Source organism: Nyctereutes procyonoides, unplaced genomic scaffold (genome assembly GCF_905146905.1).
Source record: "Nyctereutes procyonoides isolate TBG_1078 unplaced genomic scaffold, NYPRO_anot_genome, whole genome shotgun sequence".
Classification (NCBI taxonomy): Eukaryota; Metazoa; Chordata; class Mammalia; order Carnivora; family Canidae; genus Nyctereutes; species Nyctereutes procyonoides.
The window spans coordinates 2,071,348-2,097,664 of NW_026575041.1; the positions used below are offsets into that span (position 1 = coordinate 2,071,348).

Here is a 26,317-nt window from a genome sequence, read left to right on the forward strand (position 1 = left end):
GATAAAGCAAATATATTAAAATGTTAATGGTAGAATGTAAGTGGTATGAATGTTAACTGTCATATCCTTTCAACTTTGCTCTGTTTGAAAATATTTATAATAAAATGGAATGAAATAAAACATACTAACATTACAACATCCTTTCAGCATGACATCAGTTAAAGAATTTAGTTAGCACAATATACTTGGCTCCAAAAAAAAAGAATTTGGAATGAGCTCAATTTTATTCATAAGAACAAATTATCTGATTTGAATTACCAACACAGAGACACAAAGAACTAGTTAACAGCACACAAAAAATAATGGAAAATTAAAAGAAGAATGGGGAGGGGTCTCATGAACCATTCACTAATCATTTTTAAGGAGTAGGAGAAAATATTTTAAAAAGTAGAGAAGGTACTTAGATAACTAAACTGGCATGCAGACTTTTAGAATCCTCACAATTCCAAAACTGTTCCAAACCTAAAAATCAACAATATCTAAAACATTTTTGGTAGCAAAGCAGCAGCTGCTCATGCTCTCTCTTTCTCTCACTCTGAATCCAGGGACATAGATTAAAAATATGTACTAAAACACTCATTTCTCCTGCTCTTGTTATCAGGATAGTTCTAATGTCACTGTTCTACCAAATTTTTAGTCTACGCACACATACACACACAGAATTTTGTTCATCTTAGTTATCCAGCCATTTATTCTGCTATGAAGTGTTTACCCATGAGAAAGTATACTCTAATAAAAAAACGAAGACAAATAGCAACCCTACATTATCATTATCCTATTTTACAGATTGGTAAACTGAAGCACAGAGTGACTAAGTAAACTGTCCAAAGTTACACAGTGAGTAAGTGGCAGAGCTGAGATTCAAATCGTATTCTTAACCATCTGGCTATACTCTCCATTTATTAAATTCCTATCCTACACAGACCCATTTTCGGCAAATACTCAAGATTTCTAAGTCACAAAAATCTAAAAATTTTGAAAATAAGAACTGAGCCAAAGGGCAATGGAAGCCTCGGTGTTTAAAAACTGGCACATTGCATTCCAACAGTAATCGATATTGAATGCCTTGTCCACAGAAGTCTTTCCTGATCATTACTTGTATGGATTGTTTCTCTACTTATAATCTTGCTGTACATAATTGTGATTTGGAAAATACTTCATTTTGCCTTATGCTATACTAATTCATTCACATATTTTTATCCCACTTGAAAACCCCTTGAAAGGGATCCCTGGGTGGTTCAGCGGTTTGGCGCCTGCCTTTGGCCCAAGGCGCAGTCCTGGAGTCCCGGGATCAAGTCCCACGTCGGGCTCCTCCATGGAGCCTGCTTCTCCCTCTGCCAGTGTCTCTGCCTCTCTCTCTATGTCTATCATGAATAAATAAATAAAATCTTTAAAAAAAAAAAAACCCTTTGAAGATAAGAATGAAGTCTTTGCATCTACTCTGAAAAACTGATTTAAGAAACCATTTGGCTTGTATTATTCAATAATTTGAGTTCCAACATTTAAGTCACTAAATAAACTATTTGAAAAACCAACCGTGGCGCGCGCGCTCCGGTTCTGACGTCGCCGGCGCTCCCTGAGGGGTGGCGGGACCGCGGAATCGCAGAGATGACTGAGGCTGATGTAAATCCGAAGGCCTACCCCCTTGCAGATGCCCACCTCACCAAGAAACTACTGGACCTTGTTCAGCAGTCATGTAACTACAAGCAGCTTCGGAAAGGAGCCAACGAAGCCACCAAAACCCTCAACAGAGGCATCTCTGAGTTCATCGTGATGGCTGCAGACGCTGAGCCCCTGGAAATCATCCTGCACCTTCCGCTGCTGTGTGAAGGTAAGAACGTGCCCTACGTGTTTGTGCGCTCCAAGCAGGCCCTCGGGCGGGCCTGTGGGGTGTCCAGGCCTGTCATTGCCTGTTCTGTCACCATCAAAGAAGGCTCGCAGCTGAAGCAGCAGATCCAGTCCATTCAGCAGTCCATCGAAAGGCTCTTAGTGTAAACCACTGGCCTCTGTCCCACTCCTCACTGAGTCCAGTCCTCCCCCTGGGGTTGTGTATCATATCGTCTGTTCGCATGTAGTTTCCCCGGCTACCTTCTCTTGTTATATTCTAGTACTAAATCCGGGTTTTGCATTTTTGTATTATTTTTGTTTTACAGGTTGTTCTCTGTATATTAATCCCCCACCCCACCTCTGTCTCCCATTCTACTCTCTACCATCCTTTCCTCCCTTTTGAAAAATGAACTAATGCCGAGAACAGGCAGAAACAGAGTGGTGACACCATTCAGATGCAGGGAAGAGCCTCCTTAGAGACCTGGTTTGAGCTCACTTCCTGTTGCGTGTAGGACATGGTGGATGTAAACACCATTCACTTTGTATCCTTTGTGCCTGGAGTGCAGAATCATTCCATATGTGTTTGTTCTCTAGGGGATTATGGGTCATTAGGGGAGAAAGCATGTATTCTTTGAGGTTGTTAGATGTGTGTCCAAGTGTCATTTGCCAATATGCTCCTGCTGTTTGCTTTGGTAATGTGATGTTCCCCTTTCCCCCAAATTCCAACCATGCCCCTGAGGGTGGCAGGGCAGCAGCATACCAAAGAGATGTGCTGCAAAATTCCAGAGGCTACCTGGGTGAGTTAGACATGGGGCAGCTGATGTAAGGAGTTGAGAAGTGGCTAGGAAAAAAAGAGGGTCCACTGACGCTGGAATGAAGTCTGAGCAAGTCACAGAGCCCTGACTGGAAGCTACAGCAGAGACATTGGAATCAAGGAAACATCCTCTCTGGTGAATGGAGTTGTCTTCAATGGACACTTGGTACCAGCTCTGAGAGCCCTTAATGCCTGTTTCCTGCCAGAATGTGGGTCAGATGTATGTATTCTTTATCACATCAGAAGGACAGTGCTAGTGTGTCATTCTTGTGAGCATCCTAATAAAGAAATATATTCATATTCCAATTTAAAAAAAAAAAAGAAAAACCAACCGTTCATTAAAACAAGTTAATAACATTAATAACAATTTGTGAAATATAAATATTCCTTTGAATCAATGATGTTTGGTTTACATTTATTAATGTCTAGAAACTATGAGTTTAATTCTGTTAGCAGATAAGTATATATGTTTTAAAGGCTAGAGAAAGGTAAATGTCATGAAATGGACATAAGGGTTTAATCCAACAACAAAAAGTATATAAACTTTTTGCAAACAATTCAAGTGTAAATTTCATTAAATAATTTCTGAGAATATAAAGGCGTAATTTATACTACATGACTACATAAGCTACTTGTGGCTTTCAACTATTGGTCAAAAATCATTATTTGATTTCCATATAGTAATACCACCTTCTTGGCTTAAGAGTATCATTTGATTCCTCCCCTGAATTATAATTTCCAACACAATAGGCATGAAAAGAGCATTCTTTGTTTGCATCAAATGTTATTTAAACACTTATGATGTCCCAGATATTGTATTAAGTGCTAGAAATAAATCATGAAGGAAATATAATCTTGTATTCAAGGACTTTATAGGTGAAGAAGTGAGGAGTGGGTGCTATCAAGGAATGTTTACTGGATAGTATTATAGTTCCCTCTTTTAAAATAAAAGCATTTGGGGACACCTGGATGGCTCAGTTGGTTAAGCACCCAATTCTTGATTTTGGCTCAGGTCATGATCTATATCTCAAGGTCATGGGAACAGGCCCCACAACTGGCATCTGGTGCTGAGCATGAAGCCTGCTTGAGATTCTCTCTCTCTCCCTCTACCCCTCTTCCTGCTTGTGCTTTCACTCTCAAAAAATAAAATAAAATAAAATAAAATAAAATAAAATAAAATAAAAGCATTAGATCACCTCCTCCTTTCTCAAAAAACCCATGGAACTAGTCAACTTAGAGAATTAGAAAGGGCAAGAGCTTAAGCTACAGTAATGTTGGCTTACAAAATTAAGTTTCTGGTCATAATTTACCCCCACATATCACATTAAATGGTTAGATGAATGGGGTACCTGGGTGGCTCATTCATCTGCCTTGGGTTCAGGTCATGATCCTGGGGTCCTGGAACTGAATCAGGCTCCCCTGCTCAGAAGGGAGTCATCTTCTCCCTCTCTCTTTGTCCCTTTTCCCTGATTGTACTCTCTCTCAAACAAATAAATAAAACATGAATGAATGAATGAATGAATGAATGAATGAATGGAGTTTCAGCCACTTGGGATGTTTAGGACCATAAGATTTAAAATACAAGCTATATTGCTTATCCAAAATTCATTCTAGCAAGAGATAAGCAGTCCACTATAGAACAAATGATTCTCAGCATCAAAAAACAAGAGACCTATGTGATTATTGACTGTAAACAACATAACATATATATTAAGGGGAAAGAGCAAAAGTGTCTTCAGATACATATCGCAAATTCAAACTCACCTGAAATGATATTTTAAAATCCAGAAGCCTCTCTCATGTAAGTAACACTATGAAACAGTACTCTAATAAGGAAAATTAAATACTCACCTAGGATAATGATTCTCCTAGGCAAACCCAGGTGAGCTAGCTTTATTTCTGTTTCTCCATGAAAACTAAGACTTACTCAAAGACAGTAACCATGTCCTTTTCATTTTTAAGAAGAATGCAATTTAACAGAGCAATTAAATTCCATAACAAAGTATCCAAAGCTCTATTTTTTCCTTTCAATGAATACAAATGAATAAAAATACTTCATTTTGCAGAGACTGCTTCTCTAATATCCTAGAATTCACATCCTTCTTTACTAGTTCTAAAGCTTAAACTATGTGTATTATCAAATTGCCCACATACAGTTTCTTTCCACATTTTAAAAAACTTTTTTTTACATATTTGCAAGAATTTTTATTTTATCTTTCCCCAGCCCAGTAAAAATGTTACTTTTCATTACAGAGCATGCCACATGTCAGCTGAACTCCACTGCTAATAAACACTAGATAGAGGGTGGGATAGAGAAGCTTCACACTTATGCTTTTGAGCTCCACAATATTTCAATATTCATTCTGAAACGCTGTAAATTCCCTAAAACACTTATAATCAAACATATCAGAAAATAATCACATTCAGGATTGTCATCTCCTTTCACTAATGACAGATTAACAGGTCTGATTTTATCTATAAACAGTCATCACAAAAAGGACAGATGATACCTTACCAATTACACTAGTCTTTATCAGCAATCACTCCATCTTCTGGACTCTTACCATTTGTTCTGAATGGTCTATTTAAAGCTACTAATAAACAAAAACAAATATTCTAATCACTGATTCTCTAGACATAATTCTAAAGTTCCTGGAACTTCCCTGAGAAATTTCTAGTACTTCGTGGTTTCAGCTATTCAACAATCCCAGAGGAACAGAATGACACAATTTGGTTTTAGATTCTGGCCTCTGGCTGAACATGAGAAATCCAAACAAACACTAAAGTCATTTAAAACTCAGAGCTTTTAGGAAAGGTTGGCACATTTAAGAAGCCGCCATTTTTTAATTTTTCTAGATTATACAAAAATAAATTATAAGTTAAAGAAGAAAATCTATAAATATCAGCTCTGCCACCAAGAGAAACTGACCTCTGTAAGTGTACAGAGAGACAGTGATAGAGGAAAAAAAAACACAGGCTTTCTTTATAGTCAGATACCAACATTCATGTGTGTGGGTTGCCCTTTCTGAGCCTTGGTATCTTTAATTGTAGAAATAATAGCCAATATCTTACTGTATAAGAATTTAAATGAAATAATGTCTGGCATATATTTAGTGCTCCACTCATTGCTATTATAATTTAGGATCCTTTCAATCACATTTATACATAGCCACATCAAGGGGCCTAAATTTATATTTGAATAGGAAAATTATGCTTGGTTACTAGTTTCCCAGGGCTGCTGTAACAAAGTACCACAAACTGAGTGGTTTAAAACAACAAAAATTTATTATTTCATAGTTCTGGTGACTGGAAGTCCAAAATTAGGATGCCAGCAGAGCTGTTTCCTTTTTAGAGAAACTGAAGGAGAATTTCAGAGGCTCTGAAGAATTCCTCCTATGCCTCTCCACTAGCTTCTGAGGGTTGCCAGCAATCCCTGGCCATTTCTTGGTTTGTAGAGTCTTTACTCCAATCTCTTCATCCACCTTCACATGGCATTCTCCTCTCTCTTTGTACAAATTGCTCTCTTCTTATACGGACACCAATCACTGAATCAGGGCCTACTCTAATTGAGTATGATCACATACTAACTTGATTACATTTGCAAATACCTATTTCAAAATAAGGTCACATTCACAGGTTCTAGTTGACATAAATGTGGGGGTAGAGGAGATACTATTCAACTCAGTACAGTTACAAAATCCTATTTTAAAAGAATGTGAATACAAAATCACCGACTTAAACTAAAGTCTTTAAAAATTGTTACAAGCTCTTTGAGCAAAGGTCTTATTTTACTTAACTCAGTGTACAGTCTGTGAATTTATTATTGACAAGAATGGTGCTTACCAAATCTGACATGATATAGTGAGGAAAAAAAGTGGAATATACACAACAGTATTATTATCTGGCCTGATATCATAATGTTTCTATGCTTATGATAAAACTATAAAATAATTAACAATGATTAACCAAGTCACTCCAGGGAAAAAGTATTAGATGGTCAGACCAGAGCTTTAGAGCAGTAAAACTGAGGTGAATGTACTCTGTCCAAGTATACAAATAAATTCACATGGATATATAAAGAAAACATTTATACTATCTGTATTTAATTTTATCAAAAAATAAGTTAAACTGTACTAACATTTAAGCATAAGTATGCTTTTAAAGCATCCCACCCCTATTCCTCACTTGGACAGACTATTAGATGATCACATGCCATGACAGTACACAAGGTATTCTGAAGAAGAAAGGGTGTTATACAACACAAAAGGTTATAGTAACATCCTGATCTATGCATTCACTTTCAAGTATTTGAATATACTGCCATTTACATGTACCTGGTTGAGTCCATTTTTTGTTTCCCCGGATCCTAAAAGTCATCCATATTTTAGCAAAAAAATACTTCTTTGGTACATATTTCTCTTGAATTTTGCAAAAAGGAGTCAATCTTGACTTTGAATGGGGCAAATTTCAACTAAAGTTTACTATCATTTTCAAAACTTGAAATCATAGTTCTTCATTCATTTATTCCTTAAATATTCACCAAGTATTTAACACACACCAGAGACTATGCAAAATGGGTGAAAAGGAGGGGTATAACAGAACAATAAATGACGGAAGCAAAAGGGTACTACTGGAGCACATTTAAGGACTATCAAATCCGGAATGAGCAGCAATAGATGAGGTAATAAAATCCTAAAACAGGCTGACACTTGATATGCATCTTGAAGGACATACTGAAGCTATCTAGAGACAGGCAGAAGAAGCCTTATTTTTTTTTTTAATGAAGAATTGAATAAAACACTGTGTTTGTGACTGGCACACTACCTAGGGCACAATATATGGGTTCCAGCCATACACACTGAGGCCACAAGGAGAATCAAGATCAAGTGATTTATTTCAGAAGAGAAACCTAAAACATTTCATCAGCATTTCTTTACTGTGGGAATTGTGGAGGTTCCAAGTTACCTCCCTGGTTCTACCTTCACAGCCAACAGAGGTGAGCACTCTGTACTATAGAAGACATAGAAAACTATATTATAGAGAATATGCATAGGCGGATAGGCAGGGAGGAAGGAAAAACCACTTATATAACAGAGTATTCACCTCTTCTACATGGCCACCATGACTATTCCATTTTACCTGATTTCACTTTTATATCAGTCACTACAAGATATTCAAGACACCCAGTTTATCTATCATCAACAAAACTTATTTTCTGTATATTTCCTAATCTAAATCAAACTCAGCCTTTGACCCTTTAAATGAGTTTCCCAAATAATGTATTGCACACCCACTGCTATACCAGGAATAGGTACCCCTCAGCCCTTGAGAAAGCTAAGAGGGGCCTTAGGCACTGGAGCACTCAGGATTGCCAATGCTGCATTAAAAGTCTGCCAACTTTTTTCTAATGCCATAAAATCAGTCAGGCTTATCCCATAACAATTTGGCATTAATATCTTTGATCATCAGGTACTATATAGCATACTACATATAACAATATTCAGTAAAATAGTCTCAGGGATGACTCATGGCTCAGCAGTTGAGCATCTGCTTTGGGCTCAGGTCGTGATGTCAGGTCTGGAGATCGAGTTCCATATTGGGCTCCCTGTGAGGAACCTACTTCTCCCTCTGTCTATGTCTCTGCCTCTCTCTCTGTGTCTCTCATGAATAAATAAATAAAATCTTAAAAAAAAAAAAGGACAGTCTCAGATGTAACATACTCAGTATAACATTAATATGACTGGATGTCATCATCATTTGCCTATCAATCACCTAAAAATTAAACTGACTAGTTTCTGATTTTAATAGTAATACTACAATACATGATAAAGCTATATACATAACTATATACAGGAGGATGCCCACTCAGCAGTATCCAAATCAAAAAGGAAGAAGTAAAATTATCTCAGTTTAGAGATGATGTGATCTTAAATGCAGAAAACCCTAAAAACTCCCATAAAAATCCTGTCAGAATAAACAAATTCAATAAAGTTGCAGGATGCAAAAAAATCAACATACAAAAGAAAAGTTGTTTCTTTATACCAACAATGATCTATATTCAAGGAAATCAAGAAAATAATCGCATTTATGATAGCATCAATAATATATATACTTAGGAATAAATTAAACCAAGATGATGAAAGATCTGTACAATGAAAACTGTAAAACACTGATGAAAGACACTGAAGATACAAACTAATGGACAGATATTCCACATTCATAGATTAGAAGAATACTGTTAAAATGTCCATACTACCCAAAGGGATCTACAGATTCAATGCAATTCCTAACAAAGTTCCAATGGCTTTTTTCACAAAAATAGGGGAAAAAATCTAAAATTTATAATGAAACACAAAAATCCCAAACAGCCAAAGCAATCTTGAGAAAGAAACAGAGCTGGAGGCATCATGCTCCTTGACTTCATACTACATTACAAAGCTATAGTAATCAAAACAAGATAGTACTAGTATAAGAAAAAGATACACAGACCAATGGAAGAGTATAGAGAACCCAGAAATAAACTCATAAACATACAGTCAAGTAATTTTTGAGAAGGGTACCAAGGGTACCCACACAATGGGTAAATGACAGTCTCTTCAATAAATGGTATTAGGAAAACTTAATATCCACATGCAGAAGAATGAAATTGGATCCTTATCTTACACCATACACAAAAATCAACTGAAACTAAAGACATAAATGTCAGAGCTGAAACCATAAAACTCCCAGAAGAAAGAAAAGGGGAGAAGCTCCTCAACACTGACCTTGGCAATGATTTTTTGCATATGACACAAAAGCTCAGGCAACAAAAGCAAAAATAAACAAGTGGAACCACATCAAACTAAAAAACTTCTTCACAGTAAAGAAAATCAATAAAATGAAAAGGTAACCTATATACACTAGGAGGAAATATATTATATATTATATATATGTATTATATTATATATATCTGACAAGGGATTAATATCCAAAATATACAAGGAACTCAACTCAATAATAAAACAACCTGATTTTAAAAATGAGTGAAGGCTCTTAATGGATATTTTTTCCATAGAGATGGCCAAGAGGCACATGAAAAAGTGTTCAACATCACAAATCATCATGGAAATGCAAATCTAAACCACAATGAGGTATCACCTCATGTCTCTTAAGATTGCTATTATCTAAAATATACAAGAAAACAGTGCTGGTGAGGATGCAAAGAGAAAGAAACATTCATAAATATTAGTAGGAGTGTAAATTGGTCCAGTCATTATGGAATCCGGTATGCAAGTTCCCCCAAAATATAAAACTAAATGCCCATATAATCCAGCAATCCAAGAAAATGAAATTGAAGAGCTATCTGTAGTCTCAAGTTCACTGCAGTATTACTGACAAGAACCAAAATATGGAAACAACCTAAGGATGTGCTGATGGGTGAATGGATACATAAACTGTGGTATGTGTATACAGTTGACCCTCCTACAACATGAGTTTGAACTTCTTTGTGGATTTTTTTTCTATAAATATGATAGGTACAAGACTGCAAACATATTTTACTTATGGTTTTCTTAATAACATTACATACAATATGTGTTAATCAACTATTTATATATATATTTTTTAAAGATTTATTTATTTATTCATTCAGAGAGAGTGAAGAGAGAGGCAGAGACACAGGCAGAGGGAGAAGCAGGCTCCATGCAGGAAGCCCGACGCGGGACTCGATCCTGGGTCTCCAGGATCACACCCCGGGCTGCAGGCGGCGCTAAACCGCTGCGCCACCGGGGCTGCCCTCAACTATTTATATTATCAGCAAAGCTTCCAGTCAACAGCAAACAATCAGTAGTTACGTTTGGGAAGTCAAAAGTTACATGAAGATTTTTGACTGTCCTAGGGTGAGAGCTCCTAAACCATGTGCTGTTCCAGGGTCAACTGTCTACAATATATAGTCATTCTTTAAAAAGAAGGGGGATCCTGCTATTTGCAACAAAATGGATAAACCTAAAGGGCATACATCATGCTAAGGAAAACAAGCCAGATGCAGAAAGAAAAATACTTCGTGATCTGACTTATATGCAAAATCTAAAACCTGTAATATATGGAGGAGAGAAGAGAATGGTGGTTATAGGAGTAAAGAGGTGCAAGAAATGGAGAGACGTTGGTATAACAATACAAAGTTGCTGTTACATAGGATGAATTAAGTCTAGAGATCTACTATAGAGCATGATGCCTCTAGTTAATAACACTGTACTGTATATTGGATGGTTGCTAAAAAAAAATAGATTTCAGGAGCTCTCACTGAGAGGGAGAGAGAGAGAAAGAAAGAAAAAAGGAGAAAGGAAGGAAAGAGTAGAGAGTGAGGGAAACTATTTGAGGAGATGGATATGTTGGTTTCACTAGAATAATCATCACTATGTATATGTATATCAAAGCATCATGTTTCACAACTTAATATACACAATTTCATTTTTTAAATAATAAACCTCATAACAAAAGGATATTTTACACTATAAAGTTATTTCCTTCTTTCTTAAAATTAATTCCTAAGGGTCCTCTTCTAAGACTAAAAGTTATAGGGGAGGTTATAGAAAACATTATGTCAGAAAAGAGCAAGCTATCAACACTGCACTTCAATGGGTACATAAACTATAAACAATTGCTAGATACTACCATCTCTAAAAATGAGGCATCCCCACCCTACCCACTCCAGTTTTGTCTTCTACTTTAACTTGCTGAAGGTCAATCAATATTTCTCCTCTTCTTTCAATGTAACAAGAGAAGCAAAAGTAGCTTATAATCTATGAAAATTCAAGTATTATGCATCCTAGTACAAAATGGAGTCCTGAGAAACTAATTATGAATTTTATTAAAAATGTCCTGTTTTTTTAACTACCAACACTTTCAAAATTCTAGAACTCTGATAGCATTGATTCTTTTTCCAAGACAATGAAAATCTACAAAGAAATGACATCAGGTTTACCATACCCTCAAGTAATTCTTGATTAACATAAGAAATCTTTTAATAAACTAGCCATTTGTACCAAAACTTTGTTTATATCCACAGAAATCCTACCCTAAAATTAATACACAGTTACTAGTGCATGTTTAGGTATTTCTATTTTAACACAGCAAATTATATGTTATCCTATTATGCTTTATCTTATTATACTCACAATCCTGATTAAAAGGTTCATTTTATAAACGAGGAAGAATATACCCCCTTCAAAGATGACCACTAAAAGCCTAGCCTTAACTTCCACAGGATAGAAGAGTTTTGTTTTTTGTGCTCCCACTCAAAGGCAATGAAGGAATACATACATTCTAGTCAGTTCCCAGAGAAATGATTAACAATATTCCATACAAGGACAGAGCCAAAGTCATAATACTACCTAACAAAGACTCTGAATGAAGATCATATAAAAAATTCATGCTTTCATGTATTGTCTACCCATCCCACTCCAAACACATATAAGATTTTTAAAAAAGAATAAAAAGAGAAAACAAATAAGACAAAAATGGGTATTAAATGAAGTAACGATCTCCCTAGACCAGAAAAAGCAAACTTGCAATCAGAGTTAAAAGTCAGAAACATACTAGATTCTACGTTAAAAAGGAGACAACAGGAGGAAGATTGTGGGAAGATAGATGGTGGAATAGGAAGCCCCAGGAATATGTCTCCCCACCTAGAGGATAACTGTTATGCCAGAAACTCTGCTGTAACTATTTTGGAATTCTGGAGACCATTGAAGGCTTGCAACTTTCAGGGGAAGACTTGGAAGAGTAAATTGTGGTTAATTTCAGTCAATTTCAGCTCTTAGCAGATTAGCAGCTATTCATCCTCCAGACACATGGCAGGCAGCTGTATACATGTTCCTGGAGCAGCTTGCACAGGCCTTGTAGAAATCAAAGTGGACAAAAAGGACCCTAGCCTCTAAATATTGGAAATCTTTGTTATAATTGCTATTGCTACTTCTGACTACAGAGGTGGAGACAAAGAGACAGGCAACAATTTTATTGTACCTCCTCCAACTGTTGTAAGCCCCTCCACCTCTAGCTGAAATGACTTTGAAGAAATTTGAAGAACTACACCCTTTTCCTCACCTTCATTTTTTTGTTTTCCTTTTTAGAAGCTAGACAATTAAAGACATTAAAGACATTCAAATTAATAACTCTACCATGACTAGAACATACATATATAGGAAAAATTAGAAAGTGACCATGCATACACAGGGAAAGGCTCAGGAAAAACAAAAGCAAACAAAAAAAGACCTTGGTTAAGACCTTAAGTTTATCCCTCAGGTTGGTCCTCAGCACAGAGAGCCTACAACAATCAAAAAAACAAAAACAATACCAAAAACCAGCAAACCCTGGGCAAGGGAGAGATTCTGAAGTCCTGAGTTATCACAGTATTAAACTAAAATGTCTCATGTTCATCAAAAAAATCACAGGGCATACAAAGAAAGTATGGCTTTTTCAAAGGAAAAACTAAATCAACAGAAGCTATCCATAAAAAAGCACACAAAGACTTTAAAACAAACATCTTGAAGAAGCTCAAGGTACTAAAGGAAGATGTGGAGAAAGTTAAGAAAACAATGTGGAAACAAAATGTAAGTATCAATAAAGAGAGAAAATCTAAAAAGAAACCAAAAACAAATTCTGGAGCTGAAATGTGCAATAACTAAAATGAAAATTTCACTGGAAGGATTCAATGGCAAATTTAGTCAGGCATAAGAATCAATGAACTTGAATATAGAACAAGAGAAATCAGTAAGTCTGATGAAAAGAAAGAAAAAGACTGAAAAAAGCGAATAAAGCCTAAGGTACCTATCGGATACCAAGCAGAGTAACATTTGCATCATGGGAGTCCCAGAAGAAGAGAGAACAGAAAAAAATGATCAGTGTATAAGCAAGTGTTAGTGTAACTTGCTTTGTAACTCCAAATCTTGTTTTCCACATAATTTAAGAAACTAGTACATTTTTTTTAAGTTACCAGTTTAAATTTTGGGGCACACCATGTACAAAGATGTCATTCTGGGATATCAACAAGTGAAAAGGGGGAGAATGGAGCCTTAAAAGAGTAGTTTTTCTGTTACTGAAGTTAAATTGGTATAAATTCAAATAAGAGTGTCATAACTTTAGGATGCCAACTGTAATCCCCCTAAGTAACCATAACCAAAATCACTACAGAATATACATAAAAGGAAATGAGAAAGGAATTTTTTTAAAAAGTGAGCTGAACACAAAAGAAGATAGCAATGCAAGAAATGAGGGATGAGAAAGCTACATAGCACACAGAAAACAAAGAGCACAACGACAGAAAGAAGTCCCTCCTTATCAGTAATTACTTTAGTAAATGGATTAAACACCAATTTAAAAAAGAGATTGGCAGAATGGGTAAAAACACATGCTCTAACCATATATCTACCTAAGACTCCCTTAAAATCCAAAGACATAAAGAGGTGTAAAAGGATGAAACCATGATACTCCATACAGCAACCAAAAGAAAGTAGAGGTGGCTACATTAATATCACACAAAATAGATTTTAAATCAAGAAAGGGGGCAGCCCCAGTGGCCCAGCAGTTTAGCACTGCCTTCAGCCCGGGGTGTGATCCTGAAGACCTGGGATTGATTTCTGCATCGGGCTCCCTGCATGGAGCCTGCTTCTCCCTCTGCCTGTGTCTGTGCCCCGCCCCCTCTCTCTCTCTGTATCTGTAATGAGTAAATAAATAAAATATTTTTAAAAATAAATAAATAAAATCAAGAAAGGTCATGAGACAAAGAAGATATCACACATTAATAAAAGTTCCAATACAGTGAGAATATGGAGCAATTATAAATGTTTATGTACCTAATGACAGACCATCAAAATATATGAAGCAGTAACTGACAGAACTGAAGGGCGAATCAGACACTTCTACAATAATAAAGACTTCAATATTCCATTCACAATAATAAACAGAACCAGACAGATTATGAGGATATAGAGAAGGCTTACACAACAAAATTAGATCTGACATAAACAGAACACTCTACTCAACAACAGAATATACATTATTCTCAAGGGCACATGGGACATTTTCTAAGATAAATCATACATTAGAGCATAATTTAAGACTCAAGAGATTTTTAAAAATAGATATATAAAGTATCTTCTCTGTGAACAATGGGATAAAGTTAGAATTCAATAAAAAAGGAAAAGATGGGCAGCCCGGTTGGCTCAGCGGTTTAGCGCCGCCTTCAGCCTAGGTTGTGGTCCTGGAGACCTGGGATCGAGTCCCACATCAGGCCCCCTGCATGGAATGGAGCCTGCTTCTCCCTCTGCTTGTGTCTGTGTATGTGTCTCTCTCTCTCTGTCATGAATAAATAAATAAAATCTTAAAAAAAAGGGAAAAGTGAAAAATTCACAAAATTGTGTATATGAAACAATACACTATTAAACAACCGCTAGCTGAAAGAAGAAATCACAAAGAAAACTGCAAACTACCTAGAGATTAATGAAAATGAAAACACAACACACCAAAAATCATGGGACATGGCAAAAGCAGTGCCAAATAGAAAATTTACAGCTATAAAGAGCAAGAAAGATCTCAAATCAACAACCTAACTTTAGAACATAAGGAACTAGAAAAAGAAGAGCAAACCAAACCCAAAGCTAGCAGAAGGAAGGAAATAATAAAGATTAGAGCAGGGAGATATGTGAAATAGTGAATAGAAAAATAGAGGAAATCAATGAAAGCAAAAGTTCATTCTTCAAAAAGATCAACAAAATTAACAAACCTTAAACTAGATGGACTTAGAAAAAAAGAGTGAAGACTCTAATTACCAAAATCATAAATGGAAGTGGGAATTCCACAGAAATAAAAAGGATTATAAGAAAGTGCTATGAACAACTGTATGTCATTAGATAATCTAAATGAAATGGACAAACTCCTAGACATATAAAACCTACCGAGACTAAATCGCGAAGAAATAGAAAATCTGAATAGAACTATAACTAATAAGGAGATTGAATCAGTAATTTTTAAAAAAAGAAAAAAAAAAGAAAAAATCTCCCAATAAAGAAAAGCCCTAGAATTTGATAGCCTCCCTGGTGAATTTTATCAAACATTTAACAAAGAACTAATAATACCAATCCTTCTCAAACTTCTCCAAATACTTGAAGGGGAGGAAACACTTCCTAACCCATTCTATGATGCCCAATATCCTGATACCAAAGCCAGACAAAGACACTACAAGAAAGAAAACTAAAGACCAATATCCTTTATGAACATGAATGCAAAATCCTGAACAAAATACTAGCAAACAAAATTTGTTCTTGAAACTTTAAAAATCAAAGGAGGTTGGGTGACTCAATCAGTTAAGCATCTGACTCTTGATTTTGGCTCACGTCATGATCTCAGAGCCATGAAATCAAGCCAGGTGGTTCCACGATGGGCGTGAAGTCTGCCTAGGATTCTCTCTCCCTTCTCTCTCTGTCCCTCCACACCTTCCTCTCTCTCCGTCTGAAAAATATTTTAATTAATTAAAATAAAACATTGAAAATCAAACTCTATCAAGTATTTTGAGAAAAAAATTCATCTGCTCTTCTCCCAATGTTTCTTACCAAGAGTAGCAAGCTATGAAATTCAAAAACTAAAATAAATAAAATTTAAATTTAAAAATAAGAATCAACATAAACACAGAAAATAACAATCTTCTTTCAAGATAGTTTTCCTCTTTGTTCTACAGGAAGAGGCTGGCAGAATGAAAACGTAATCCACCATTTCAAATAATTTTGCCAATGCTTCTGTTAATAGCAATGGCTAGAAAGCACACAGCTAAATTAAGTTACATTTTAAACTTCTGTGCTGATGAAATTTACCAAAAAAGAACTCCACCAGATACACTAACTTTTTGAGTAGTATACCCAACTCCTCTTCATAAGTTTATTTCTTCAAAAAAATGAAAATAGCAAAAACTTTAGGGGCAAACAGGGCGTCCATATTTGCTCCGTGTTTGTCCTCAAGCAAGGAGCCGCCCTTAAAGTCCACAATCTTTTCCTGCTTTTTCTCTCTAGCCACAGTAACCTTTTGTATCCTTCTCTTACTAGCAGCCTTCTGCCAAAGACTACAGGAAGTAAATTAAAACACAGAACTTGCTGTTAGCAATTTCAGTTTGAGTATTGCAAATGATTTTACCAACACCTCAAGTGGTTAGCTAACTGCAGTCAAAAGCCAGACTTTATTTTACCCTAATATTTAAGGTTGTTTAGTGACTCCTACATGGGCTTCTGTGTTTTCAGAGATTCATTTATTCTGTTTGTATAGATATGCAACACATCTGTTATTTCTGGAGAATTAAAAAGTGAATTTCACAAACCATGCTTAAAAATAAAACATTAATACTCTTGTAGGAAATTGAAAATACCAAGGAACTTGAAAAAGTTCAGGGCTCAAATCCCTTCAAGCGTAAATAAGGCTATGCAATATTATTTTCTTTCTTTCTTCTAACATTCCCCTAAAACTATATATTACAAGTTTACTTTGTATGTGCTTCAGGTACTGTTTTACAAATGGCTGTCATATGATCAATCCACTTGAATTATTTTCCTTTATAATATTTCTCTATTGGGATGGCTCATCTGTGTGCTATCTAAATCTCACAAATAATACTCAACCTTTTTGGTCAATCAATCCTTTGCATAGAGACTGACAACAGTACACTACTAGTAATAATTCTATAAAGGTCATTCTTTTCCAATTGACTATAATACCACATCAGTTTCTCTGAAGGAAAAGAAGTTAATATATTTAATTGGAAGATAACACACAACCATAGAATCTAAGCCCTCTAAGTGCTAGGCCTTTTCCTTCTTTTTTGGGCAATGCCATAGTATCTATCTAGTACTCCACGCTGGGCGTGAAGTCTAGAGGAGGGCTCCATAGATATTTCTCAACACATAGAAACTGATACATCTCAAAATGAACTTTTAATTTAGAAAGAGTACTTTATTAAAAAATTAAATTTAGTAATAAATCCTTCTAAAGCACAGATTCTCATTCATCTTATGGTTTAACTAAGGAAACATCAATATTCACAAGAATGAGCTTCTGACAGAGGTGAACCACCAGACTAAAATATTAAAACCAACTCCATATTTTTTTTTAATTTTTTTTTTTATTTATGATAGTCACAGAGAGAGAGAGAGAGAGAGAGAGAGAGAGAGAGAGACAGGCAGAGGGAGAAGCAGGCTCCATGCACCGGGAGCCCGACGTGGGATTCGATCCTGGGTCTCCAGGATCGCGCCCCGGGCCAAAGGCAGGCGCCAAACCGCTGCGCCACCCAGGGATCCCCCAACTCCATATTTTTAAAGGCTGTTTTAACACTGGTAAAACTGATAGAGGAGATTAAGTGCTCATATAAGTTGCAATTCCATTTCTTTTTGAGGTATTTAGATACTCTTGATGATTTAGATGATGTACCAATGACAAATAATAGCAAAAGCTATGGGAGCCTACACCAGTGTCATTACGAAACGCTACCATTAGACAGTTGGTAATTAAGATGTTACACATACTTTCAATTTAACATCCAGCATATTCTCTAAAGGAAATTCCTACAATAAGGCCAAATGCTCTAATTTTCAGTTGATTTTTATTTATTTTTAAAGATTTTATTTATTTATTCATGAGAGACACAGAGAGAGAGAGAGAGAGGCAGAGACACAGGCAGAGAGAGAAGCAGGCTCCATGCAGGGAGCCTGATGTGGGACTCGATCCTGGGACTCCAGGACCACACACTGGGCCAAAGGCAGGCACTAAACCGCTGAGCCATCCAGGGATCCCCTCAGTTGATTGTTAAATGTGCCTAAATGTAACGGTTACGAACATATATTAGCTTTTATAATAGTGCTTAATCTGAAATGTGTAAGTTAAAATTAAATCCTCAGATGTTTGATCTTTCTCCAATTATGCCTTGCCAAAACTTGAATTTACCAAACTTCATTTTTTTTAGAGCAGTATGTCACATAGAAAAAAAAATACAGACATGGTGTGAGACAATTACATATATGATAAAAATCTACTATCATTAGAGATTCAATCAGGCTTAAAAATCAGCAATATTGGGATCCCTGGGTGGCGCAGAGGTTTGGCGCCTGCCTTTGGCCCAGGGCACGATCCTGGAGACCCGGGATCGAATCCCACGTCGGGCTTCCAGTGCATGGAGCCTGCTTCTCCCTCTGCCCATGTCTCTGCCCCTCTCTCTCTCTGTGTGTGTGTGTGACTATCATAAAAAAAAAAAAAAATCAGCAATATCAGTGATGTTGTGTTCTAATCTATCCAGGTCACCAAAACAAACCATAAACTCTTATTAGGCCTGTCTTATAAACCTGTCAAATCATATTTGACAGAAATCTAATTATGAAGGAAAAAAATGAAAAATTCCAAAGCATTCTACAATACGAATGACGAGACCTATCAAAAAAGTCAATTGTCATGAAAAACAAAAAAGGTGGAGGAAATATTCTAAATAAAATCAAGAGACATTATCCACCAAATACAATGTGCAAACCTTAATTGGATCTTGGGAAAACAGCTTACAGACATTTCAAGAATAAATGAAGAAATCTGAATATAAACTACATATTAGATATTACAGAAGTATTATTCATTATCTTGGGTATGATAATAACATTATAATTATTTTGGGAAATGTTCTTAAAAGATGCAAAGTAAAAAAAATTAAATTTAAAAAAGTTTAAAAAGATGCAAAGTATGTAGAAGTATGACTGCAGCTTACTTTCAAACAATACAGCTTAGAAAAAAATGTGTATCGACACAGTATTAATATAGCTAAATGTTATTAACTAGTTAATATAGAGGCAATTAATACTATTTCTTTTTTTAAATACTATTCATTCTTCAGTGTATTATTCTTTCAACATTTCTGCAGATTTGCAGTTTTTCCAAATAAAAGATGAGGAAAAAAAGTCATTAGGTCAATATATTTCTTTATATTTCTTTTTAAGATTTTATTTATTTATTTGAGAAAGAAAGAGAGAGCATGTGCCCAAGTGAAGGGACAGCAGAGGGAGAGGGACAAGCAGACACCCCACCAAGCCAGGAGCCCTATTCGAGGCTCAATCCCAGGACCCTGAGGATCAGGACCCAAGCCAAAGTCGGAGACTTAACCAAATGAGCCACCCAGAAGCCCTTCTTCATATGTCAGTTCAATTCAGTAAAAAATTCCAAAATCAAAAGCTGGTTAATACAATGAAAATTTCATTTTGTAAATCTTTTACAGCTTAACATAGTAACTTAATTGATTGTTGTAGATACATTTTAGATAATGTGTATTATAATGCAAATTTCAATCAAGCTGATCCTACTACATGAATTTCTATGAAAATCTGAGCTACTGTTCCATTTTTAAAGACTTAAAAAGGATTTTAAAGACTTTAAGAGATATATTTTTTTAAAATTCTGGCATAAAAAAAAGTAGTTAACCTAATGAAACAGTAAATGTTCTCATAGTGGGAGAATTTTTACAATGCTCCCCATAGGCAAGAAGATCCTCCCACTACTTTACCTTCTCATACTATTTTCCAGACACACAGGACTTGGAATATCTGATAATACATGCAAAAGTCCACAAATTTAATTAATCACTCTCTACTTGGGAAATCCATTATCTAACAAAGCTAGGTTACAACAATTTAGAGATAAGTAAAACTAAGACAGTAAAAATAATAAAGACCATCTTATACAGGTACACATAGATTGGAAAGCAATTTCCTATTTATTAATGTATCTGACTAACCTGAAAAGAAGGGAGGGGAAAATGATCATCATTCTTTCAAAAATGAAGGGGAAAAAAAAAAAGAAGTGATTTTTCTAGCATCATCAAAATATGAAAAATATGTAGTCAGTGACTATAGTAATAAATACAAATAAAGCAATTAGATATTCATTCTCATACCCCTGCAAAAATACCAAAAGACAACAGCCCAAAATTAATACATTATATGTAATATATGTAACGTTAGCAATATTTTATTTTGCAACATATTCCTCAGTCTATGAAAGAAAAAAAGCCATTAGAAGTATCCTTTCTTAATGTCCCCTTCCACATCTCAACTTTTCTTCAAACAATGAAATCTATATAGCCTGAAAAAAAAAGAAGAAAGCTAATCAATTCTGTTAAGATATATATTTTTAAAACATTTTAAGACCTCTGAATCTGGGTATATCTAACCATTGGCAACATCTCACAACTGTTGTCAGCATACATAAGAAGCTGGTGGTCTGTTGGCTTGAAGAGACAACTGCGGGACGCTTGGGTGGCTCAGCAGTTTAGCGCCTGCCTTCCGTCCAGGGCATGACCCTGGAGTCCAGGATCAAGTCCCACATCGGGCTCCCTCTGTGGAGCCTGCTTCTTCCTCTGCTTCTTCCTCTGCCTATCTCTATGTCTCTCATGAATAAACCTTCACTGACACTGTCTACTAAGATCAAGACACTTCCTGCATGAAAATTTGGAGGTAACGGAGGAAATTACTGGAGACATCACTAGGATATTGTTAAGAAATGCTACATAACTTAATATACTAAGTGGTATACAGGTAATATAGTATGGGAAAATGGGTAAATTAATGGCTCTGGTTCTAAAAGTTATTCAGAACAGTCAGACTTTGAGCAAGAAAACATTTTAGAAATACCTTTCTCAATCTATTATACTTATATCCCTTTTAAAATATGGCCAAAGAATAGGTATTTTAAAGTATCACTTCTAATTAATACTGAAGAATTCTTTCAAAAACTATACGCAAATGATAAAGCACAGTGTCACACAGTTTAATTAGTATTTTTGTTGTTGTTTGAATAAAAATACCAAATTTCTCCCAAAAAAATGTACCCCAAAATATTTATCATTATGTCATCTAATAGTAGCAGTAACATAGAAAACAGACACTCTTATATACTGCTGCTAGGAATATAAATAACTATGTTTTGCAGCACATGTAGATCACTAATGCCTTAAAAATGCACATAACTTCTGACCCAGAAATTTCATTTAGAGGAACTGTTGCAAGAAAATAATCAGAGCTGAATGTGTTCAATATAACATTGTTCATATAAAAAAAATAAAACTAGAAAAAAATGAATGTTAAATAATAAAATGTTAAATAAATGTTATGCCAAATAAATGAAATATGACTTCCAAATTATAAAATGCACTTATTTCAACAATGATATAGAAAGAAAGATGTTCACTGTTATTGGTTACTAAAGAGAGAATACCCTGAACAAAACAGTACATTTATATATTTTAAATAAACTCATTCAATATATGTAATTGTATACATGTTCATTAAAAAAAACTATAAAGTTATATGATAGAACATTAATTAATTAAAGCAATCACTACAATCACTACATGGGGGGAGACAAATTTTTTCTACTTGATTTCCAGAATCTTCTATAAAAATATATTTAATTTATGATATATCCATATGAAGGAAATTGTGCAGGTCTTTAAAATCATACCGGGGGGGGGGGGATACACCTGGGTGGCTCAGCAGCTGAGCATCTGCCTGGGCATGATCCTGGAGTCCCAGGATCGAGTCCTACATTGGTTTCCCTATAGGGAGTCTGCTTCTCTCTCTGCCTATGTCTCTGCCTCTCTCTCTCTATCTGTGTCTCTCATGAATATATAAAATCTTCTTTAAAAAAATCGTATCAGGGATTGTATTACAGTTTCTGTGTGCTCAAGCTGTTCTTTACAAAATTTTGTTAAATTACAGTGAAATAATAAATATAATACCTTTTTAGGAAATCATTGTATGAAATGTTTCAAAATAAATGGCAGAGTAAACTAATTTCTTTATTAATTTAAGAAGAAAAACAGGACCAAAAATCAATGAATCCAAAACAAGAAAGAAATAAAAACATACTCAAATAAAAGCTATACAGCAACACAGAGAAATGTGGGCTGAAACAAGAGGGTACAGACTCCAGGCAAGAGGTCGCCAAGAAGGGCAGCCCCGGTGGCGCAGCGGTTTAGCGCCGCCTGTAGCCCGGGGCATGATCCTGGAGACCCTGGATCAAGTCCCACATCAGGCTCTCTGTATGATGCCTGCTTCTCCCTCTGCCTGTGTCTCTGCCTCTCTCTCTCTGTCTCTATGAATAAATAAAGTCTTTAAAAAAAAAAAAAGAGGTTGCCAAGAAAATAGAGATTTTGATCAACTAGATAGCATATTTAAAATACTGGGGAAACTGAGAAAAATGAAGAAAAAGTAAATAGAAATAGTTTAGAAGAGTTAATATTGCTCAAAGAAGTCAATTCTGCTCAAACTGACCTAAGATTCAAAGCATTCACAATGAAAACCCCAGCCAGCATGTTGGAGAAATGGACAAACTGATTCTAAGATGTATATGGAAATATAAAGGGCCAAGAATAGTGAAGACTCTGATACTACCAGCTATCAAGGTTTACTGTAAAATTATAGTAATTAAAACTGCAATATGGGCAAAAAGATTTCAAAAAATACATTAGTGGAACAGAAGTCCAGAAATAGACTTATACATACACAGCTACCTACGTTACAACAAAATATCACTTCTATACAGTGTGGGAGTAGGGGGGACAGACTTTTCAACATATGGTTCTGCCTCAACTGTCATCTACATAGAAAATTAAATGTTGACCCTAATCTCACACCATACACAAAAGCTTACTTCATATAGGCTGTCGAACTAAATGTGTAGGGCTAAACAATAAAAATTCTAGAACATTACATCACATCTTAGGTAGACCTTAAGGTAGCAATGAATTCTTAAACAGGACATTAAATACACTGATTATACAAGAAAACAAATTAGATTTCATTAAAATTAGGAACTTCTTTTCATCAGAACAAATTATTAACAGAAAGGCAAGCCACAAAACATGACATTTCTGCATTAGACTGAAGAGGTATCTGTAATACATCTGATAAAGGATTCCAATCCAGAATATACAAAGAAACACTATAAATCAATACGAAAAAGGCCAACCAGAAACTTCAACAGGTACTTCACAAACAAGATATCCACATACCCAATCAACATATGAAAAGTTCCTCAACTTCATTAGTCATTAGGAAAATGCTAATCAAAACCACAATTCTTTACCACTATACACTCACCAGAAAGGCTAAAAAGAAACAGACAAAACCAAGGTTTTTTGTTTTGTTTTGCTTTTTTAAAAAGATTTTATTTATTCATTCATGAAAGACATAGCAAGAGAGGCAGAGACCTTAGCAGAGGGAGAAGCAGGCTCCATGGCGGAAGCCTGATGTGGGACTTGATCATGGTACTCCGGGATCACGCCCTGAGCCAAAGGCAGACACAACCACTGAGCCACGCAGGCGTCCCAAAACCAAGGTTTTAAATCAACTACAACTCTCATTCATAACTATTAGTAGTGTAAATTACCATAATCACTTAAGAAAACCATTTCAAAAATCTCCCAAAGCTAAAGAACACATACCCTATGACACAGCAAATCCACTCCTTAGGTATGTATATACCCAACAGACAACACTCATATTCACCAAAACACACATACAAGAATGTTCACAATGGTATAATGATTACAGCCATGATAATGACTATAATCAGAAAGACAATGACAAGTATTGGCAAGGACATGGAGAACGAGAACCCTCATATACTGCTGATGAGAAAGCAAAATTGTACAGCCAATATGGAAAACAGTTTAACCATTTCTTTAAAAGCTAAAAATAAACTTACCAAATGACCTTGAATTCCAGTCCTAGGTATATACTCAAGAATATGAAAATATAGGTCCAAACAATGACTACTATGTGAATATCTACAGCAGCACTATACATAATAGCCAAAACTGGAAACAATCCAAGTATCCATCAATTAGTGAATGGCTAAACAAAATGTAGTGTGTGTGTGTGTGTTGTGTATCCATACCATGGAATATTACTCACCAATAAAAAGAATGGGTTACTGATACATCACAGAATATGCATGTACTTCAAATACATTTGCTAAGTGAAAGCCAAACAAGACTATATATTGTAAGACTAAATTTTTATGACATGTCCAGAAAAGGCAAATTTAGAGACATAAACCTATGGTTCCTTAGGCAACAAAGATTAACTGCAAACAAGTACAGAAAACTCACTGTATTAATATAAATATTCTAAAGCTAAACTATACTAAAGGGTTGCATAAATCTCTAAGTTTGCAAAAAAAACATTTAATTATCCATTATAAATGGATGATATATATTTTTTAAAGGTTTTATTTATTTATTCATAAGGGACAGAGAGAGAGCGAGGCAGAGACAGGCAGAGGGAAAAGCAGGCTCCTGCAGGGAGCCCAATGTGGAACTCGATTCCAGGACCCAGGGATCACGCCCTGAGCCAAAGGCAGATGCTCAACCACAGAGCCACCTAGGCATCCCATAAATGGATATTTAAGGATACATAAGTTATACCTCTCAAAAGTATTTTTAAAAAGGAATTAGTAAGGAAAAGGAAGCAGGAAGCTATAAATGAAATTTAGTAATGTACTGGTATAAGTTGAGGCTAATAAGAGGTGACAGCTAGTAAGAATTCACTGTTCTGAGGCACCTGGGTGGCTCAATGGTTGAGCGGCTACCTTTGGCTCAGGTTGTAGTCCTGGGGTCCTGGGACTGAGTCACACATCAGGCTTGCTACAGGGAGCCTACTTCTTCCTCTGCCTATGTCTGTGCCTCTCTCTGTATGTCTCTCATGAATCAATAAATATTTTTTTAAAAAAGAATTCACTGTTCTAATTCCTACTTTCATATATGCTTGAAAATTTTTCAAAATAAATTTTTTTTAAATAAGAAAACACGGGTGCCAGTGCCTCAGTAGGTCAAGTACCTGCCTTCGGCTGAGGTGATCCCAGAGTCCCAGGATGGGGCCCCACATCAGGCTTCATGTTCAACGGGGAGTCTGTTTCTCCCTCTGACCCTTCCCCATTCGATGCTTTCCCTCTCACTTACTCTTTCTCTCAAATAAATAAATAAAATCTTTAAAACAATAAAATAAGAAAATAAATAACTTTTTTTAATTGGCAAAACATTTGAACACATCACCAAAGACTATGTACCAACAGCAAATAAACACATGAAAATAATGTTTAACATCATTAACTATTTGGTAAATGTAAATTAAAACCACAGTGAATACCATTGTGAACCTATTACTATATCTGAAACTGGGGGATCCCTGGGTGGCTCAGGGGTTTGGCGCCTGCCTTTGGCCCAGGGCACGATCCTGGAGTCCCGGGATCGAGTCCCGCGTCAGGCTCCCTGCATGGAGCGTGCTTCTCCCTCTGCCTATGTCTCTGCCTCTCTCTCTCTCTTTCTCTATCATAAATAAATAAAATCTTTAAAAAAAACAATATCTGAAACTGAAAAGACAATATTCAGTCTTGGGGAGAATATAAAACAGATACTCTCATATCTGTTGGTAGAATGTAAAATGTACAACTTCTTTACAAAATAATTTGGCAGTTACTTAAGAAGATCCAGCCATTACACTCCTATGTATTTATCCAAGAGAAATAAAACCATCTGTCCACACAAAAATGTTCAAAGCAGCTTTATTTAGAATATCTAAAAATAGAAACAACTTAAATGTCCATCAAGTGGTGAATGGATAAACAAAT

General features: G+C 35.6%; 2 protein-coding genes across 2 annotated transcripts in view; one reads left to right on the plus strand and one right to left on the minus strand.

Annotated features, from left to right (window-relative positions):
* Nucleotides 1–26,317, minus strand: part of FCHSD2 (FCH and double SH3 domains 2) — a 318,404-nt gene that overhangs the window by 235,489 nt on the left and 56,598 nt on the right. The gene's annotated exons all lie outside the window — the stretch shown is intronic.
* Nucleotides 1,542–2,953, plus strand: LOC129506824 (NHP2-like protein 1). The gene has a single exon (XM_055320848.1). The coding sequence runs from the start codon at nucleotides 1,609–1,611 to the stop codon at nucleotides 1,993–1,995; it is 387 nt and encodes a 128-aa protein (XP_055176823.1). The 5' UTR covers nucleotides 1,542–1,608; the 3' UTR covers nucleotides 1,996–2,953.

Coding starts and splice junctions, on each gene's coding strand:
- LOC129506824 (XM_055320848.1), top strand. CDS start 1,609: ATGACTGAGGCTGATGTAAATCCGAAGGCCTACCCCCTTGCAGATGCC.